This window comes from Trichomonas vaginalis, chromosome IV, assembly GCF_026262505.1.
Source record: "Trichomonas vaginalis G3 chromosome IV, whole genome shotgun sequence".
NCBI lineage: Eukaryota > Parabasalia > Trichomonadida > Trichomonadidae > Trichomonas > Trichomonas vaginalis.
Window position 1 is genome coordinate 11,693,508 of NC_067206.1, and position 20,964 is coordinate 11,714,471.

Here is a 20,964-nt window from a genome sequence, read left to right on the forward strand (position 1 = left end):
TAAAAGGGAAAAATAAATAAAATTTAAACATTTAATTATATATAATGTAAGGAGTGTAATTCCAAATTTTCTAAAAACTATTCAAATTTGAGCATTTTTTTGGAAATAGTAAATCTAATATGTACATCTAATAACAACATGATTCATCACCTTTTCAAGCTCTGCAGTCAATTTTTTGAAATTTGATTGAAATAAATGTAGCAAAAATTACATTTCATTAGGGAATATATGAGTTTCTCTGGAAACAGGCTGATAAATTTTAAATTTTGTCCAATCAACATGAATGCATTGAGAAATTTGGATTGATTTTCTGGTAGAATCTGGAACAATTCAACAATGTATAAATGGATCATGTAATCATCATGAAATGTTAGTGTTAGAGTTCAAAAGAAACAGAATGAGTGGAAATCAAACACAATCTGAATAATTTTAAACGTATACGATCTTTAAGTTTGTATTTTGAATTCTACATATATGATTGTGTAATTCGTTCTTTCAAATTTTCGGATTCAGGCATGTTTTGATAAAATTCATTCCCAAAAACGTCAATTAACAATTAAATTTAGTGTATTTTAAATATATATACGTATTATATTTTATAAATTATATTAAATTCGCAAAATTTTAAGTTTTAAACAAAAATAAAAAATGTTCAAAATATGAAATTATGCATATGATATTAAAATTTACATGTTAGCAATTTTTTTGAATTGCTTTCAATTTTCATATTGAAATTTTTAAGATTTTTTTCTGAAATAATAAGCAAGAATATCAACCTAAATAATATTAAATTCCATGCGTTAATTTCCCCTCAAAAGTCATTGACCGCCTCTCAATCTAGATTTTGTGAGTACTTTACAATATACAGTTAATCCATCATTGCTTATATTTTTATGCGATATTAGAATAAAATTAAAGTTCTATAGTATTAATACTTAATCCGTATGTTGAAATCATATCGTATCATTCTTTCATCCATCATAATCTCAATTCATTAATTATAACTTGGTTTTCCTCAAGCATTGAATTGCCTATTGCCATAATACTATCAAATGAAAAATGAAATGTATTACAAGTAATTTGAATTAATCGTTCACAAAATTTGACAAAAAAATATGAGCAGCATATTATCAAGTGTGAAGCAAATGCAAGAGGCTGACCGTCGTGCAATTCATGAGCTTGGAATCCCTGGATGCGTATTAATGTACAATGCCGCTAAGTGTGTAACAGAACATATCAAAAATAAGTATCCTGAAACTAACAACTTCGGAATTCTCTGTGGAAAAGGCAACAACGGTGGAGATGGATTTGCTATTGCCCACATTTTGTCAATTGCCGGCAAATCTGTTCGCGTTGTTGCACTTGCAAAGGAAAACGAGTATGTAAACGACGCATTACTCTATTTGAAGCTTGCTTTAAAGGAAGGAATTGATGTCAGATTCCCGAATTCTATTGAATCCTGCATAGAAGAAACAAAGAAACTTTCTAACTGCGATTTAATTGTCGACGCTCTTTTAGGCACAGGAACTCGCGGAGAAATACGTGAACCATTCAAATCTGTTATCAACAATATCGCAAAAGAGCCAAAAATCGTTGCAGTTGATCTCCCATCAGGAATGAATGGAGATACAGGCGAAATTTGTGGTGCATGCGTTAAAGCTCACTCTACAGTTACATTTGCTGCTGCCAAGAAAGGCATTGTTGGCCATCCAGAGTACACTGGCGAATTAATCGTCGGAGATATTGGTATGCCACCGATTTGTTTGAATGATGATGAATGGTCAAAGTTTGTTGCTAAACAGACTCAGTAAAAACTTGCAAATAAGGCCTTAATTACAAAATTTAGTTTTTTTATAATCACATTTAATTTAACACTTACCATGGCTATACCCAATTGATCTCATTGGATTTTGAAGATTTTCATATGAGTAATAAATATGTTTTCTGATATTTCTATAATTAGACTTCTGAAATATCATATATAATTGGCCGATTACTTATAATATAACATGTAAAACGAAAATTAAGGTAATTCATCCGCCATTTATAGAAGAAAAATGAGAAAAGTTAATTTTCTCATTAATTATACAAAAATGAAGTAAAACTGTAGAGATTATAGACTAAATGCTGATGTTTAAACTGTATACGTGTCTTTACTCGAAGAGAGCTGGGCTTGAAGCGCCGATACGAGATGCACCAGCAGCAATGACAGCATGAGCAGCCTCCTTTGTGCGGATTCCACCAGCAGCCTTAACGCCGAACTTTGGACCGACAACTTTTCTCATGATTGCGACGTGTTCTGGTTTAGCGCCAGCTGTGCCGAATCCTGTAGATGTCTTGACGTTGTGAGCGCCGCCAAGGACTGTAAGGATGGAAGCATCGATGATCTGTTCCTCGTTGAGGTAGCATGTTTCGATGATGCACTTGACGTAGCACTGTGGAACTGCAGCGACGATTTCTGCAATATCCTGACAGACTTTCTTGTAGTCGCCTTCAATGAGAGCACCGATATCAATAACCATGTCGATTTCGATTGCGCCGGCAGCAGCAGCTTCCTTAGCTTCGAAAGCCTTGGCAGCTGATGTTGTAGCACCGAGTGGGAAGCCAACAACGGAAGCAATGCGAATATTTGTGCCAGCAAGCTGCTCTTTGCAGATGTGAACACGGTTTGGATTAACGCAAACAGCGATTGTTTGGAACTTCTTGGCCTTCTCACAGAGGTTGATGATGTCCTGTGTTGTTGAGAATGCTGTAAGAACTGTGAAATCGATGTGCTTTGGAAGATTGGCTGGGTCTGGGCAGAATGTTGGGTCTTCTGGGGCATGAGCAAGCTTCTCACGAACTTCTTCGGCTGTGATGCCAAGTTGCTTAGCAACGTATTCAACACGCTCTGGATAATCCATGTTTTTTGAAAGTGAAAAAAAAAATTCATCGTTTTTGCTAAAAGTGGCGAAAATTCAATAGTTTACGAGCCAAGAATATGGTGAAATCGTGAACTTTCTTATATTATACAATAAGGGTTTCGTTTTGCGAAAAAAACGTACAATACGCAATTTCGCTAAAAAAACATTTAGCTAGCAATTTCGACCTTTGACTCCACTCAAGACGTCACTTTTTTAATTTTGCGGTATCATATTTTTGGAAAATCTTTATGAATATTATATAAAAAGTCTTTTTAATATCTATATTTCATATTTTTATCGATTTTTAAAGTTTTTGCGAAAAGTATTCAATTATTTTTGCTATTTTGTCGGGTAAATGTCAGATTTGCGACATTTTCTGATATGATATTCAGATTCTACGTTGATAATAATGCTTATAGAACCCTCTTGCTATTGTGTCAAAATTGCGAAACCGATAGCAAAAATATCTCGCAATATCAAAATTGAGATATTGAGTGAATTATGCATTATAGAGATTAAAAATCTGATTTGTGAAAACATCTCATCAGTTTCTAGCTAATTCAAAAATCTTTATTATCTTATTCGATTAAAATGAAAAGGGAATAGTTTCATTATGCTTTAAATGACAGCCTTATAATATAATCATAGTTTTCGCTCAATATGCAGCATTTTTTTTTCGAAATCTATGGTCAATATCCTAAATACTGATTGCTTTGCATTCATATCTCTTACATTTTCTATACCCACATCACTATTCATTGCTATTCCTATCTTTTTCATTTTTGTTTGTTTCTCATAATTTCTCAAAAAACATGATAACTTGATATTTGTAAATATCATACTTTATAACGTAAATAAGAACTTGACCTATTAAGAAAAGCAGTAATGAAAAGAAAATCTGAAATTCATAAAAATTACAAGTTTCTGATGACAATTAGCTTAATTAAACCAGGTACAAGATTATATAATTGTATTTTCTATCCAATTATCCATATAATATCTTATCCAGAAAAAATAACTTGATCAATACCAAATGATTTTTTAACTAGTAAATAAAGTATTTTCTTTACACACACATTGTATATCATAGTTTTTTTTTTTTGGTTTCGCAAAACATCCAAAAACAAATATGCTATAAAAGTGACAATTTTAGCAAAACGAAACCCTTATATACAAGAAATGATTGCTTTTGATTAATTCTAATCCAAAGGAGATAGCTCATAATTTCATTTTATTATTATTTTCAAATGGATTCGTTGGATCAAAAAGATGTTGTAGCAATTCTTGAATACTTTGGCTGGAACTGGGATTTAGCTGCAGATCATCTTCAATGCGATCCAAAACAACTTTATGAAGATTATTCTCAATTTCAAACGAAAAGACCAAATGTTTTAACTACAGAATCAGCCTTTGCAGCAGGCCATATCTCAAAGGAGTCAGTTAAAAAGTCGCAGCTGTTTATTAAAGAGCATCTTGCAGAACAACTTCCACTTTTATTCAAGAAAGACTTATCCGATGAACAGAAGCATGATATAGCTCAATCCATACTTGTTGATATGGGATTTACTTATAGATTACTCCATTCTCAAGAATTTATTGATGCTTATAATGCCATCGAAGAAGAAGCCCTTCAATTAGAAAAATGGAGAGAACAAGGACAATATCTGACGATCCTTGAAGATGCGTTATATAGAATTGTTGGTGCCCATATGAACAAAGAAAAGTCTCAGTAATTAGAGGAACAAAAGAGGAATGATAGTGAATCGAATTGTTAGATATATTTACTTAGAAAAGATTAAAATAAAATAGAAATTGCAAATAACTACAAATAGTCATATAAATATAGTAATCAAAATATAAACATATCAGAACGATCCATTGTGGTCATGTTATAAGGTGTTAAAATCAAATAAGTCATTTACTAAAAATCTAATTTGACATATCAATAAAGATTGGACTTCAATCATACTTAAAGTTTACTTTGTCAGTAACTTTTTAAGTAGAATAAGGCTGTTTGTGAAAACTCATAATAATTCGCGTGTAATTTGAAATCCATCAAAATTTCTAATCGATACATTAAGTTAGCTACTTGAGAGGTATCCCTTCTGAAATTTGCAGATGTTTTGAATGGAATTAGATATTTTTTTGGAAAAATAAAAATTTCAACATTTTATTAAATAAACAGAAATTGTTTAAACAAAGTTATGAGCAGTTTCAGCGCCCAAGTATGTTATACATTACATTCTAAGTTTTAAAATAAAAAACATAAATATTTTTAATTCTTCTGTCTAATTCAATGTGTTCTCTCAATTTTGAGAGAAAATTTGAGAACCTCGCGGAAGAATTTTAAAATGATTATAAATTCAGTTAATTGAAGAAGGCAAAGACATTGAAGAAGCATTTGGCGATTGTTTCTGTTCAATTTCTTGTTTATTTGTTTCTTCTTCTTCCTCGTAAAATGAAAAAATGTCTGGATCACTTTCATTTTCTTCATTTGTTGGATTTATTTCCTGTTTTTGGTCAGAAACATTTGATTTGCTGCCAAGTTTCGCATCTGATGTAGCTTTACCTTCTGGTTGGTCAATAATATTTGATTTGGTATCAAAATTCAAATCTGAAGTGAATATATCTTCTTCTTCAGGATTTTCTTCTTCATTGTCAGTGATGTTAGATTTCGTATCAGGTAGGATGTCTGATTTTGTCTGTTCTTGCTGTTTTACGAAATCTTCTTCTTCATTTTCTTTTTCGTCGAAACTGAAGTCTGATGCCATGTTCTGCTGTTGTGGAATAATTGAATCTTCATTGTTTTCATCTTTTTCTGTGGTTTTTTGTTCATTTGAAATTTGAGAATTTTCCTCAGTAGTTTTAGGTTGTTCAGTATCCTCTTCTTCTCCAAATGACTCTGTATTTGTATCTGGAAGGGATAAATGTTCGGATTCGTTTGAAAAATCGATCGTAAACGAATTTTTAGTTATTTGCTGTTTTTGTAGCTGAGGAGTTGTATTATTTTCGTTATTATCCACTTCGTATTCGTATTCGTATGTTTGGTCTTGGTTTTGCTGTGAAGATTCGTTGTCTAGAGAAGGAACAGGAATATCATCGCCAGTGAACGTTGTAGGATGACTTCTACGATGGGAATTAGATTCTGCTGACTGACTCTGTCCGATTCCTGACTGTTGAAAGGCTGGTTGCTGCTCAAGACTGTCATCATAAGATTCAGAACTTAATTTAGGATGAATATCAAAGGAAGAAGTCTGTGGGTATTCTCGTGAGCTGTTTGCTGATGATTTCTTTGGTGTTTCAAGTACACTTCGAGAATTGGTGCTTGTTGGGGAAACAATTGGAGATTCTGTGAGCCTTTCCCTTGGTATTTCAATTGTAATGTGTTCTAAAGGCTTTTCTTCTTCGATTTTATATCCCCATTTCTTTGCAAACTTTTCAGAAGGTGAATCATTAATTGAAGATAATTGGATTGGATAAATTTTAGGGAAAAGGTTTTTGGTTCGGGGTGAATTCGATATGGGTGATGGTTGAGATGTCTTTTTGGCTGGAGAACTTGATTGAATTTTATCTAATTTTTTTATTGCTTCATTATATGTTTGTTGAAGAGAATTTCTAAGATTATTCAGCTCAGTGCACTTGTTTTGGTATTCAGACTTAATTTCATCAATAGGTTTAAAAGGAGAGCTTCTCTTCGAATAAATCGAAGACATTTCAATAAAAAATAAATATGTTGAATTTTGAAATAGAGATTTATATTGTATGGATAAGAAGAACAATTTTCTTTTAAGTATAACTGATTAGTTTTTTAAATGACTACTTCTGATTATAAGTATGACGACGAGAGCCAATCAAATATATCGGCCCAAGCACAGCCAGATTTTCTCGATTCTATTGCTCAATTGCATGATTGCTATCAAAATATCACTAATTCTATCGATTTGGAATATAATTTAAATTTATTTCTTAAATTACTTAAGAAAAAAGAAGTAAAAGATTCAGAACTTGATGAAGATATCCAAGATTACTTTACATCAGCGATTTTATCATCTAATTCCAATCAATATTTTTTATTATACATAAAGATAATTAAAAACTTACTGCAGAACTCACACAGTAAGAAATTAGTACTCAGATGCTTTAATGAGCAAATGGATAGTTGTCTTCAAGAAATAATTTCCTCAAATTCTGATGCAAGCATCGTTTATAACTCAGTTATTATATGCAGCTATATTGTATCTGATAGAATAACATCTGCCAAGCTATCCGATTTTCAACTAACTCAACATACTATTGATATTTTGAGCAATTTTGTTGAGAAAAAATCAAGTAAGTTATTTAATGCCTGTATATCGATAATAGCAGGATCCACTCAGCTTGAAGAAAATGCTCCATTCGTTCAATTTTGTGTTGATATTTGGAATCCAAGCATCAGCTTGAAATTATTATATGGATTCATCAAAATGCATAAATCCGAACTAAACAATATATTCCCATTCCTTGCTGCTTCTGATGTTTTCATTGAAATTTTATCTTTTACTATTTCAAGATTAGATAGAGAACCTTTTCCAATTCCTCTTGCTCCACTCTTTTTAGATGATCAGACATACAATGCTTTATGTATTGCGTACAAATGTCTTAGATATTTAAAGGAACCAGATGAATTGATACAATTCATTGATGTTGAGGGATTATTAGATAATATTAAAACTACATTTGTACCAAACATTCAAATAATGTCATTAAAAATCATCAGATTTCTGATTCCAAAGAGAGATTTACAACCTCAAATAATGGATGCAAATCTTGATCTTATGGCATTGCTACGTGGAAGAGTGGAAGTCAGAGCAGAAGTTACAATATTCCTTTCTATTCTTTTTGATAAATATCGCGATCTCCCTATTTTAGAAATAATAACACCTGAAATACTCAATGAAATCATTAACCTGATATCAGATATATCCCAGAGATATACGCAAAATGCAATTTTCTGTTTACAAAGTTTCATTTCTATTTTCGAAAGGCATGAAATCGTTGAACCACAAGAAATTATTGGTTCCCAAGAACTATATGATGCATTGCAAGAATGCTTGGAAGATGAAAATATCTCTGATAACATGTTTACAGTTGTTTCAGATCTTATTCGCGAAATTAAATATTATCTAGCTCAATTCAAAAAATCTGAACTTAAGTTATAATTATAATATACAAATGACGAAAAAAGTCACAATTTTTTACAATTCATTATTCAGATTGCGCTTCCACTCATGTATATTTTTCAATCATAATTATCCACATTTAGCATCGACCGAGTCCATTTTTTAAAAAGTTTCCGAAATCAATCAAAAATTATTCATCAATGGTATTCCATTCAAAGAATGTTATTCAGCTATCGTTTGGCTGAACTTCAATGTCCTGTTGCATGCTCAGTAGTGTCAATGTGTAAACCTCTCAATTTTATCGTCGGGGAAGCAACACAATTCCCTCAAAAATATTGAAAAAATATAGAAAATAAAATGAATTAAGATGTACTTAAAATGAGAAATAGATTATGATATTAGATTTTAGAAAAAACAGACTTTTGATATAACTTTTGAGAATCTCATATAAAAAAAGCATTTAAAAATAAATTTAAATATCTTATTTATTTTACTATTGTAAATATATTCTGAGATTTTTAGAAAAAAACACTTTTCATAAGTATTCAATATTTGAGAATACGGTCCAAAAAAAATAGATTCTCTTATATTTGCTTATATAAAAGGAAACTCTCTATCAGATGCGAATGCATGAATTCAGCACCTCTGATAGAGAGTTTCCTCTTATATAAGCGGATCTTTTTCATGAGTTATTGTTAATATAAAAACATAAAAAGCTACCAATATGAGAAATTAAACCCTGCGAGGCACCAGTCTAGAACTGGCGCTTCGCAGGGTTTAATTTCTCTTGACAAATGACAAAACTTGTTCGCAATTGTGAACCATTGCGAGCAAGTTTGCCAGATATCTGGAAGGAATTGCTCCTTATGATATATGCATTGTAACTGTATATATCATAAAGAGCAATTCCTTCAATTAAACGCAAAAACTTTGGTGCAATCGTTGCTGATTGCACCAAAGTTTTCGAACTTTCCCGAGGGAATTGGAGGGTGAGAGATACATAGTCTATCTATGTACCTCCCACCCTCCAAATCCCACTCTAAATGGGAGAAACTTTGTTCGCATGTTATCTTATTCAAACAAAGTTTCTCCCATTTAGAGAAGGAATAGGAGCCTACCAGGCACTGATATATAATCAGTGCTTTGTAGGCTCCTATTCCTAATAAAAATTTGAAAACTTTGGAGCATTTGATTATTGTATTTTGTCAAGAGAAATTCAACCCTGCGAAGTGCCAGTTCTAGACTGGTGCCTCGCAGGGTTTAATTTCTCATATTGGTAGCTTTTTATGTTTTTATATTAACAAAAACGAATGAAAAAGATTTGCGTATATAAGAGGAAACTCTCTATCAGAGGTGCTGAATTCAGGCATTCGCATCTGATAGAGAGTCTCCTTTTATATAAGCGAATATAAAAGAATCTATTCTTTTTTGGAGCGTATTTTCAAATATTGAATACTTATGAAAAGTGTTTTTCCTAAAAATTTAATATAATGCTTAGCACAATATATAAAATTAAAATATCTATAATTATTTTCTATATCACACTTTTCATTACACCTTGAAAAGTCTTCTCAAACTCTATTTTTAATTATTTTTTAGATATATCTCAAGTGTGATTATTCAAAAACTCATATAGACTATATTTATTTTTTTCATTCAAAAAATTATATGAGAATCTCAAATTAACTTTCAAATTTTTTATTTTAAAAACATATTAATAATCATATTTTAAGATACTTTTTCGCCCAAAAAATAATCGTACTTCCTCGACGATTAATAGGATCTCAATTTCTATCGTTGACACTACTTAGCATGCAACAGTCCTTCATTCCTTTTGCTAGGAATTTTCCAAAATCTTGGACTCTCAAAAAATCAAGTAAAAAAAATGAGAAGAACGACCATGCAGTTTGGATAAAAATAAAATTCCCAATAAATCTATAGTATTAATAAATTTCGTAAGAGTGGCCTTCTTACTCTTCTTCTTTTTGAATTATAATTTTTCAAAGACCTCATTGAATTTATATTAAAGAAACGGTTCAGAATTTTACAATCAGATCATTACGATGCTTTCTACGTTTGTTATGTACCGCCTTCCCAATGTAAGGCCAAGAGTTAACGAAACCGTTCGTCAGCAGCTCAAGCGCCTCTATGGAGCTCACAAAACTCTCGGTTACAACGAAGGCCGCAAGTTATCGTACAACAACGTTGAGTGTGCAAACAACGAGATGACTCTCATTTACGTCAGCACACCATATCCATGGACATGTGGCTCAAATAAGATGCCATCTTCAACAGACGTCAACGCTGAACACATTGTTCCACAGAGTACATTTGATAAGAAGGAGCCAATGAAATCAGATATACACCATCTCTTTGCCAGCCCTTCAAAGATTAATAACATGCGTGGAAACTTACCATACGGTGAATTAGATCGCAACACCTGCAAGTACTGGTGCAACAAGAACCAGTGCCAGAATTCTAAGCCTTCGAACCCAGCAGAATACGATTGCATCTCAGCAACAAACTTCATGCCAATCGACCAAGATAAAGGTCGTGTAGCTCGCGCAATCTTTTACTTCTACACTGTATACGACCAGTACGACATCTCAAGTAAGTTCGATGTAGCCCTCCTTAAGAAGTGGAATTCGAACAATCCTCCACAAGCATTCGAAATTGCTAGAAACGACCGCGCTAACAAGACACAAGGCAACAGAAATCCATACATTGACGATTTCACACTCGTTGATAAGGCTTTCTAAAAGATTCTGAATATTATTTCCTCTCACAAAAATAATCCCTTGATTTAATCAAGGTTTTAATAAATACTTTCATGAGACTTTATTTTCTTGCTTTTTTCCATGTTAATCTTATTCAAAGTTCACATAATTTAAGGCATTTTGTTCTATTGCATTCAGAATTAGATGAAATAGTGGTTACTTATATTTCTTTCAACATCTAATTTGAATTCATGCTTAGATTCAACAATTTAATTTCATGTTAGAATTCAAGATTAAATTGAACACAAAATTATTTGTTTTACGCATAAGAATTCATAATGTATGAGTGATGGTTAGCTCACATAACCGGATTTTGCCTTTACTTATAAGAATTCTTGTAAAATCTATTCTATTTAAATAAAATGAACAGACAACAATTTTTATTATAACAAGATTTCCTAGGTAATGAGATACATTTTTGAATAATGAAGAATATATTATTAAAATCGAAGCCAAAATGATCCTCAGTGTTTGTATGATGCATGATTGAAACATGGTATAAGGTAAATATCAATGCTTTGTTAAAGCAGAATAGCTCTCGATCATTCCATTAGTGATTTGCTGAACAAGACTAATAACAGTATCAATTGGAACTAAATCATCAAATGCTGGATCGTTAAGGTTCATTTTCAGGTTAGCTTCTGCATGTCTTTGAAGCATATCTAAAACCCATTGGAAATTTCTGCCACAAAGCTGTTGAATTTGTAGAAGATCGTATAACCTTTTGACAGCATCGCCATCAATGAATTTAATTTCATCAGATTCCAAAACTTGAAAAGAAGTCGAAATTGCAATCATAACCCAGTCTTTCAGAGCATCTTTATTTTGATCTATCAGTATTTTACATAACGTTTCCGTGCAATAGGCGCCACATTTATATCCAAAATCGCAATCGTTTGGATCTAATTGTGCACTTTGTAAAAATCGTATGAATTTTTCAATATCAGATTTATTAACATATCCATCTTGATCTCTGTCTAATGTGTATAAGAAAACTATTGAATTTTCTTCAATATCGTGATTTTCCATAAGTCTGATCTTGTTTAGCTTAAATATTGGGATTTTATCTTCTTCCTCATCCTCTCCACCACATATTTCTTTCTGATAGTATGCTATTGAGTTCGTAGCGGAAATTTCGTTTCCCATAAAAATATTGTTGACAAAAAAAAACGAATTTGTTCAAAGTATTTGCACTTGTTTCTAACCAAATATTAAGCCTAAAACTCTATCTAGAGACTGTATATAAAAGGTTATATGTAGAAAGCTGAGAATAGAGAAAGTTGGCTAATACAATCTTGTGATATATTAAAGTCTCGAAACATCGAAAGATATTTCTTAATTATCAGTATGCGGCTATTAAGCACAAAAAATAGATCAGTGATATATCATAAAAAGAACCTTATTCCAATACAATACAGTAAAATTTATAAATTTTTTAAAAATTATATATAATTGAAACTTATCATATAATAGACTTAGTAGCAATAAGTTCGGTGATCTTATAAGTCAACTACAATTCTAACTTTGCGCATTTTTCCTTCCAATATGAAGATAAATAGGACTAAAAACTTAATTTAAACTATTTGCATTAGGATATTTTACTAGTTTAGTGCATGCTTGTTTACTTTATAATATATTTGTTTCAACATTGCATTTAATTTAGATGGATTTTTGATATTGAAAATATATTGTTATCATCATCTTAAAATTTATCATGTTAGATGATAAGAAATAAAACTAGCATACTCTGTCTTTTGTATATCGAACTTGAAAATTCCAAAAAAAATTCGAAAAAAACAAAAATAATATTAAAATACTCGGTTTTTTAGTTGAAATAATAGATTTTCAGAATTTTTTGAAAAATAAAAGTGCAATATTATTATTAAAACTTTGAATCTGAAACTATTTTAAGTGTAAAAGACAATTTTTTCGGTCTCAAATATTAAATATTTTCATTTTCTAATTTGTAAAGTAGTTCAAAACTCATATATTATGATACAAATTCCAATAGCTGCACAAATTTTTAAATTTTTAAAAAGTAAATTTAATTTGCTTTAATTTTAACCACAATAAGTAGATAGAATAACCATATCTTACTACATTCATAAATGATTCGAAATGACTATAGTTTTTTTTTATAGAATAAGATTTCAATAAAAATATCATAAAAAACAATAGGCAATCAATAGGTAGAAATGAAAAGTATAATACATTATAATAACAACATTTATAGTAGTATTAAAACAACATTTCTTTTGGAATTTCAATTGTACTCACAAATTCTCGTTGCGCGGTAGCATATTTCTTTCTTATTGCTTGAAATCTAGATGCTGCCGCATTTTGAATAGATTTATGTATCATATTCATAATTTGGCTAATATCTTTCATAGAATATCCAATTTTTTTCTCAAAGTCTTGATTCAATGATGATGCATTATGTGTTATTTGCATAGCATAAAAAATGATAGCAGCTGTAAGTTTTGAAGGTAGTATTCCTAGAAATTCGCTATCAAGTAATATTAATTCACTTATATAGTTTGCAAAGCTGTTCATCATAGAATCAGCGTTAGCGATTGAAATAAATCTCCTTAGAAATTGAGAGGTAACTACAGGATTGGTTGAGAACTCAAGAACATTTAATAATGAGCTTTCCATCCTCTGCAATCCAATAACAGTAAATGAATCACCAGCATAATGAACCAATTTTTCACAATGTGGCGGGTGATATTTCTTCAGTTTTTGCAGCAATTAGAATGGCCGCTGTGCCAAGCAATTGGAACTTGCTTTTATCAAGGTCTCGTTCCATAAGATACCTATCAATGTAAGATACTGTGTAATAAAGTGTATCCTGCTGCATATTGAGTTTATTATGAACTTCAACTAACCAGTCTATTAAAGTTGCTCTCATCTTTGGAGTGATATTCGATTGATCTTCAAATAGAGATGGTTGTGGAAGATTGCTTCCTTCGATATCATTCAAATATTTATATATTTCATTTTCATAATCTGTATGGTCAGCTAAATTTTTACTACTTGAACTCGATCTTATATCATTTGAAACACTTGGAGCCTTTGTGCTTGTAATAGTTGGCTTTGAGCCAAGAATTGAATAAATTGTTGGCTTGACTTCACCTAATGGTACTCTAGTGGAAGTTTGATGATTTAATCCATTTACTCTTAATAGAACCCCTGCATTTGATGATTTTCTCGATGCTCTTGCTGGATGAATCTGTCCAATTGCCGAACTCTGACTCATCCTTTATTATCTAAAAAATGAATATAAACGTACACAAAATCTTTGTAAACTCTTTTGATGTAAACAATTTCTTTTAGATCAGAATTGGATTTACTTGTAAGATCATCATAATGCGATATTAATTCTTACATTAATTGATTTATAACATATAATATTCAGAAAAAAATCCTAGAATTTTGAGTTTTATTTGGGTTATACTTATGTGATACATATTTCAATCGAATATATAAGCTATCTCATTTAAAAATGTCCGTTTTATTACGTTATGAGATCGAATTTTATTCCATTTAGATAATCTTATGTTATTAACAAGCCACTTGAATAAGATATTTGTTCAATGGCTTGAATCCTGATCCATTTTTGCATTCAATAATATATAAAGTACAAAAGCTAGATTGAGAGGCGGTCAATGACTTTTGAGGGGAAATTAACGCATGGAATTTAATATTATTTAGGTTGATATTCTTGCTTATTATTTCAGAAAAAAATCTTAAAAATTTCAATATGAAAATTGAAAGCAATTCAAAAAAATTGCTAACATGTAAATTTTAATATCCTATGCATAATTTCATATTTTGAACATTTTTTATTTTTGTTTAAAACTTAAAATTTTGCGAATTTAATATAATTTATAAAATATAATACGTATATATATTTAAAATACACTAAATTTAATTGTTAATTGACGTTTTTGGGAATGAATTTTATCAAAACATGCCTGAATCCGAAAATTTGAAAGAATGAATTACACAATCATATATGTAGAATTCAAAATACAAACTTAAAGATCGTATACGTTTAAAATTATTCAGATTGTGTTTGATTTCCACTCATTCTGTTTTTTTTGAACTCTAACACTAACATTTCATGATGATTACATGATCCATTTATACATGGTTGAATTGTTCCAGATTCTACCAGAAAATCAATCCAAATTTCTCAATGCATTCATGTTGATTGGACAAAATTTAAAATTTATCAGCCTGTTTCCAGAGAAACTCATATATTCCCTAATGAAATGTAATTTTTGCTACATTTATTTCAATCAAATTTCAAAAAATTGACTGCAGAGCTTGAAAAGGTGATGAATCATGTTGTTATTCGATGTACATATTAGATTTACTATTTCCAAAAAATGCTCAAATTTGAATAGTTTTTAGAAAATTTGGAATTACACTCCTTACATTATATATAATTAAATGTTTAAATTTTATTTATTTTTCCCTTTTAATTTTATAACGTGCTCTATCAAAACTAACCTCTCAATTGAAGGCCACAAAATCTAAGTAGTGAGGGTACACAAATTTTGTATGGAGTACGGTTTTGATTTTGAGTTGCTCACAAAAAAATTGAAATCAAAAAAAATTTTATCATGATATTATCGTAACAAATGGCTACTGTTGAAGATCGTAACGGTGGGATATATACATCAGATTACACTACACTTTCGGGCACCATATCTGGTGCTACAAATGTAATTATTAATAGTCAAGCAAAATATATTGGTGTAAGTGCGTTCAATAATTGTACAAATACTCTTGTTTCCTTTTCATTCCAGGAAAATCCCAATCTTATTGAAATCAGAAATAATGCTTTTTCCGGGTGCATTAAATTACAAACTATTGATCACCGAGTATGCCAAAAATTAACAACAATTGGTGCTTCTTCATTTTCAGGTTGCAAATCATGCACCAATCTTTATTTACCATCAAGTTTGACAACTCTTGGCGATTCTGTGTTCAAAAATCTTAATATTGCTTCCATTGATCTACCAGAAAACCTCCAAAGCATCCCAAGCAACTGCTTTTACGGTGCCACTAGTCTCACAACAATTAATATTCCAATTGAAAGTCGAATTTCATCAATTGGCAAATGGTTTGGGATCTATGTTCCTCTCACCATTTTCACCATCACCAAAAATGTAATCTCAATCTCAGATGCCGCTTTTGAGCTCTGCAAAGTCTCAACTATTTCCGTAAGTTCCCAGAACAATGTTTTCTACTCTCAAAACGGCATTGTTGTGGAAAGGAGCACATTAACAGCAATGGCCTACCCATGGGGAAAAACAGACCCTTTGATCATACCTGATAATATAAATGCAATTAAAGATAGCGCTTTCTCAAATTGTCAATTTACTTCTGTCACTTTTCCTCAACAATCTCTGACAAAAATTGGCTCTTACGCGTTTCGTGGGACACCAATAATCACCATTGAAATACCAGATACCGTCTCCGTTCTTGGTGTTTATGCGTTTTCCTCTTGTTCAAAATTGACAAAAGTAAAATTGCCAAATTCAATAAAATCTTTACCAGATTATTGTTTTTATAGCACCAACATATCAAACATTGTACTTCCTAATACTATTACTACACTTTACAGCTTTTGTTTTGTAAATTGTCCAAATCTTAAAGAAATTACTTTGCCAGATAGCCTCAAATCTTTGAACGGCAAAGTATTTGATGATACAATTGAAATAAATTTCGGAGATAACTCAAATCTTTACATCGACAGCCAATTTTTAATTATTGACAAACAAAACACGACAATCAGCCAATATCTTGGCGAAAATAGTAAAAATATAAATATAAATATCCCGTATACAGTCACAACAATCAAAAAAGGTGCATTTAAAGATAAAAATCTCATTTCAAAAATTATATTTCCAGTAAATTCAATGTTGGAGACGATAGAAACAGAGGTATTCTCCAATTGTAACAATTTACAGTTTATTTCATTACCTACAACAACAATAAAGTCTCTTGGAGCAAGTTCATTTTATTGTTGCTATAAATTAACAGAATTTGTCAGTGGAATTCTCACATCAATTGGTAAATCATGCTTTTATAGCTGTATCAATCTCAATAGAGTTCAAATTCATGAGTCTTTGTCTTTATCTGTTTTACCAAACTCATGTTTTAGTCAGTGTTCATCAATTAGTACAATAACATTGCCAATCAACTTAAACTCGATAGAAGAAAGTTGTTTCATGGATTGCATTTCATTATCTGAAGTAGTTTTCCCTGCAAAATTAAATTCTTTAGCAGATTCTTGTTTTTCGAACTGTTCATTAACGAAAGTTGATTTATTTAAATGCACTTCACTAACTGTTATTAGTAATAACGCATTTAATTCTAACTTTAACTTAGAATTAGTAATATTACCACCAAATTTAGATAAAATCGGTAGATATGCATTTTCTGGCTCCGCTATCACTAATTTGTCGCTGCCTAATAGTGTTTCCATACTTGATCAGTTCTCTTTCATGAATTGCAAACAGTTGTCACTTTTTCAATTCCACAAAACTCGCAATTAACAACAATTGGTGTTGGAGTATTCAAAGGTTGTGTTTCCATTGAAACAATATCCTCCGAGAGCTCATCTTTCTCCATTGTCACTGGAGCTCTGTTTGATTCTCACCAAACAAATTTGATTTTATTCCCTCCAGCATCACCAGTCAAATACTTCTCTATGCCGAGTAATACACAGACTATCAACGAAGGCGCTTTCATTGGCTGCAACAATCTGCTGAGCATCTTTATTCCGAGTAATAGCATCACGAGAATTTCTAACAGTGCCTTTGAAGATTGCGTCAACTTGGCTTGGCTGAATATACCAATATGTGTTAGCTCTGTTGGTGCAAATGCTTTTGAAGGCTGCATAAGCTTAAAGTGCGGCCTTCAAAGGAATTCATTTCTAATTTGGTGAATGTGGCAAAATTGAACCGTTTCGCTGTGAAGGCATGCATTGGACCTGATCAGACATGCAAATATCAGATGCGATTAACAAATACACTATCATTTACACATCCTTTCATAGTAATGATGTTATAAAAAAAAATTATATTATTTTATATTAATTTTGCCGTTCTTTCTAAATATTTTTAAATTAGGCCTAAATAAAATTGAGAAAACGGGCTGTTATCCTAAATACGGCTCAAAATTTGATGACAGTAAATTATTTTTTTTATTTAATATTCACGTTCGCAAACGAATAAGCCAATGACATATTGCTATTTGGACTTTTTTTTTCTTTTCAAAACAAAATTGCCAATATGATTCTCTCAGCTGAAAAGGCGACGTATAGTTGGTATTACATTACTTTGAATGCTCTCATGCATAGCTACACATTGGGGTTTACGACCTTTATTTTAGTTGCAATTTTTGTAATTCGTCAATTCATCGTTCAACTGCATTTTCTTGAACAATTCTATCTAGGTTTGAGATTTCAATGGTTAGCTGAGCTTTCTTTTCTTCCAATAATTCCAAAAGTCGAGAGCGGATTTTATTTTTCTCTTCTGGAGAAAGAGAACTCCATTCCTTAGTTGTTCTTGGCAAGTTTGAGAATTTATTATTTGGTCCGGTAGTTAAGAAATTATTATTCATGTTTGAAAGTAAATCTTCTATTTCATCTGTAGAGCCATTTCTCCTCCCAAGTATAAGCTCTTCAAGTTCATCAAATATTTCTTCGATTAGCTCTTGCCTGTCTTGAAGAGATTGAAAATTCATTTTAATTTTTTTTTTCTTTTTTGAAATCAATTATTTTTACGGGTGTGTATATTGAAGATACATCATTTAATATACGGACCATTGCCGTAGAGAATCGTTCAAAGAATTACTTAAGCAGAATCATCATAAGGAAATACATTTACAAGACAAATCATAGTTTTATGCAAACACAACTGATGATCTGTATTTTGAGTAGTCCAAGATAAGAAGCTCATCTCTTTCTAACAGATATTTTCACACTGCATAATGAAGAGCAGTCATTCCAACTATTTTTTGACTCCATTATTTTTTTTTTTGATGGAAAATTTTGATCTCTCAAGTTTGATTAGAGAGAGTCTTGTTTTTCCAGAATTGAAACCAATATCAGATACAACTCAGAAGAAACTAGACTATGATAGATATTTATCAGAAACTTCACCAGATTATTCAATAATTTACGATAAAAAAGAAAACAAGCTAAAGATTGCAAAAATTAGCAATAAAAACGTGAATATTATCAAAGGTCTATCCATTAAGATTGAAAACTTAGCTATTTTAGAAGATTTCTTAATATCTTTTTCAGAAAAGAACTTTTATTTCTCAGAAATACCAGAATTACTTTCAACAGAGCTTCCTTTTTCTGAGGACAATGCTTACAAATCAGAATTTACTCGATTAGAAAAAATTATTTCGACTCCTTCGACTCCTGGCTTCATTTACTACCTAGTTAAGGACAACAACATACTTTACAAACAGAAAGTCAACCCATTTGAACCGCCAATAGAAGTCTTTTCAGATGTTTCTTCTTTTTCAGCGACAGATAACCAAATCATCATTTCTCAGCTCGACGGAATCCATGTGTACGAATTTAATGACACAGAACTTACCCAAAACACAATAATCCCCGTGATTGACCCGATTTTTATTTCTGGCGGCAAAACAACATATTCTGTCATTACAAACTACTCCTTTACAACATACAACTCAATTGGAGACATTGTTTCTCAGAATTCATCCATTCCTACCCACATTTGCGAACATTCTTGTTCAAATACATATTATTACGGAAATCGAATCATTTTTACAGAGCCATACGAAGGAGAGATGAATAAAATTGCTTTAGCAGGGGGAATTGTCGGAAACAACTTTTATTTCTGGTCAAAAAATTTAGAATTCGGTTGTGATTCGATTCCAAGCACAAAAATTCATTGTCCGATCACAATTAAACATGACCAGCCAAGAACTACAAAACAAAACAACAAAAACGCTCCGAAACAACAAAATCAGCAAAATCAGAAAAATTCACCTCAAAAACAGCAACCACGCCCACAAGAACCAATCAACAAAAAGAAGAAAACAGGCAAGAAGAAGGAGCAGCCAGAAGAACCGAAAACTTTCCCTGTTTCTCAAAAATTGTTAATTTTTACAGTCCCTGACGGAAGTATTTCCAAAAAGATTCTTAACTCTGCCATTCTGCAGGGCGATGAGCCAGAGTGCTTCATTCCTGTCCCGTGTCTCAAGCTAAATTTATTCGTCATCAAGTCGATCCACTCGGATGAAGACGTAATTAACAAGATGAGGTCAGTCAAAAGGATCCAATCAGTCAGGTCTGTCCAAATGCGCGAATCTCCCAAAGATTTCTTCATTATTGCGTTTAATGATCCTCCAATTCACGAAGCAGCGGTCAAGAAGATATCGGAAATTTTCGGATTGGAGATAAAGCCAATTCTGAATGTTTTCCACTGCATTCCTGATCCAAAAAAGGAAACTTCTAAGTATTGTTTCTCTTTTCTTGACAATCTCGATGTAGAAGGCAAGGTTATCAAACTGTATAAGACGTTCCAGGATGTTCCCGTTGTTTTCTCTAATAATTTGGACAAAAATATCATTGATAAGATCAAAGAGCAGTATCCTTCGGTTTTCAGCCAGTTTGTCAATAAATATACTTTCAAACCGAACAATGCGCTTATATTCAACACGGTTGAAGCTGCAAACGAGCTTTGTGAAAACAATTTTGCAAAAATTAACAATAAAACCGTCAATTTCATCAGATTTACACCTGTTATGTGGACTGAAAAATCCCTGCACGTCTGTGTCTCAGGAAACATTAGCGAGGAAGAGCTATTTAGAGAATTACACCAAAATAACCAAAATGTAGTCCACGTTTTCAAGGATAATGGCAAGAATGTTGTTGTTTATCTAACACCTGAAGCAGCGAAACAAGGAAGAAACGAGTTTTCTCAAAGCAGGAAAATCAAAAATAAATCAATTACAATTATCAACTAAATATATATTATATTTAGCTTATTTTTATATTTTTGTTAGTTTTTTTCCTTTTTAATGTAAATTATATTTATAAAATTAACAGTATGACGTTTTTTCGAG

General features: G+C 31.4%; 10 protein-coding genes and 1 pseudogene across 11 annotated transcripts, besides 1 other annotated feature; 6 read left to right on the top strand and 5 right to left on the bottom strand.

Moving 5' to 3' along the window:
- Positions 1-1,110: 1,110 nt before the first annotated feature.
- TVAGG3_0073570 (NADPHx epimerase protein) lies at positions 1,111-1,861 on the top strand (the record flags this gene model as incomplete). Its single annotated transcript, XM_001325994.1, has 1 exon — positions 1,116-1,811. The coding sequence occupies one exon, from the start codon at positions 1,116-1,118 to the stop codon at positions 1,809-1,811; it is 696 nt and encodes a 231-aa protein (XP_001326029.1).
- A 272-nt stretch (positions 1,862-2,133) lies between these two features.
- TVAGG3_0073580 (deoxyribose-phosphate aldolase protein) lies at positions 2,134-2,916 on the bottom strand (the record flags this gene model as incomplete). The annotated part of the gene is made up of 1 exon (XM_001325993.2): positions 2,154-2,903. The coding sequence occupies one exon, from the start codon at positions 2,901-2,903 to the stop codon at positions 2,154-2,156; it is 750 nt and encodes a 249-aa protein (XP_001326028.1).
- Positions 2,917-4,144: 1,228 nt separating this feature from the next.
- Positions 4,145-4,729, top strand: TVAGG3_0073590 (uncharacterized protein; the record flags this gene model as incomplete). Its single annotated transcript, XM_001325992.1, has 1 exon — positions 4,151-4,636. The coding sequence occupies one exon, from the start codon at positions 4,151-4,153 to the stop codon at positions 4,634-4,636; it is 486 nt and encodes a 161-aa protein (XP_001326027.1).
- Positions 4,730-4,782: 53 nt separating this feature from the next.
- On the bottom strand, positions 4,783-6,616 carry TVAGG3_0073600 (uncharacterized protein; the record flags this gene model as incomplete). Its single annotated transcript, XM_001325991.1, has 1 exon — positions 5,267-6,616. One exon carries the CDS (start codon positions 6,614-6,616, stop codon positions 5,267-5,269), a length of 1,350 nt encoding a protein of 449 aa, XP_001326026.1.
- A 99-nt stretch (positions 6,617-6,715) lies between these two features.
- On the top strand, positions 6,716-8,541 carry TVAGG3_0073610 (armadillo (ARM) repeat-containing protein family; the record flags this gene model as incomplete). Its single annotated transcript, XM_001325990.1, has 1 exon — positions 6,716-8,101. One exon carries the CDS (start codon positions 6,716-6,718, stop codon positions 8,099-8,101), a length of 1,386 nt encoding a protein of 461 aa, XP_001326025.1.
- A 321-nt stretch (positions 8,542-8,862) lies between these two features.
- Positions 8,863-9,249: a mobile genetic element.
- Positions 9,250-10,103: 854 nt separating this feature from the next.
- Positions 10,104-10,895, top strand: TVAGG3_0073630 (endonuclease I family; the record flags this gene model as incomplete). Its single annotated transcript, XM_001325989.2, has 1 exon — positions 10,144-10,821. The coding sequence occupies one exon, from the start codon at positions 10,144-10,146 to the stop codon at positions 10,819-10,821; it is 678 nt and encodes a 225-aa protein (XP_001326024.1).
- A 454-nt stretch (positions 10,896-11,349) lies between these two features.
- TVAGG3_0073640 (uncharacterized protein) lies at positions 11,350-12,308 on the bottom strand (the record flags this gene model as incomplete). Its single annotated transcript, XM_001325988.2, has 1 exon — positions 11,350-11,985. The coding sequence occupies one exon, from the start codon at positions 11,983-11,985 to the stop codon at positions 11,350-11,352; it is 636 nt and encodes a 211-aa protein (XP_001326023.1).
- A 226-nt stretch (positions 12,309-12,534) lies between these two features.
- Positions 12,535-14,106, bottom strand: TVAGG3_0073650 (annotated as a pseudogene). Its single transcript has one exon — positions 13,078-14,095. A coding segment is annotated over exon 1 (1,018 nt).
- Positions 14,107-15,452: 1,346 nt separating this feature from the next.
- TVAGG3_0073660 (surface antigen family) lies at positions 15,453-17,890 on the top strand (the record flags this gene model as incomplete). Its single annotated transcript, XM_001325986.2, has 1 exon — positions 15,486-17,408. The coding sequence occupies one exon, from the start codon at positions 15,486-15,488 to the stop codon at positions 17,406-17,408; it is 1,923 nt and encodes a 640-aa protein (XP_001326021.1).
- A 78-nt stretch (positions 17,891-17,968) lies between these two features.
- On the bottom strand, positions 17,969-18,601 carry TVAGG3_0073670 (uncharacterized protein; the record flags this gene model as incomplete). The annotated part of the gene is made up of 1 exon (XM_001325985.1): positions 18,271-18,600. One exon carries the CDS (start codon positions 18,598-18,600, stop codon positions 18,271-18,273), a length of 330 nt encoding a protein of 109 aa, XP_001326020.1.
- A 296-nt stretch (positions 18,602-18,897) lies between these two features.
- On the top strand, positions 18,898-20,883 carry TVAGG3_0073680 (uncharacterized protein; the record flags this gene model as incomplete). The annotated part of the gene is made up of 1 exon (XM_001325984.2): positions 18,898-20,865. The coding sequence occupies one exon, from the start codon at positions 18,898-18,900 to the stop codon at positions 20,863-20,865; it is 1,968 nt and encodes a 655-aa protein (XP_001326019.1).
- Positions 20,884-20,964: the final 81 nt, after the last annotated feature.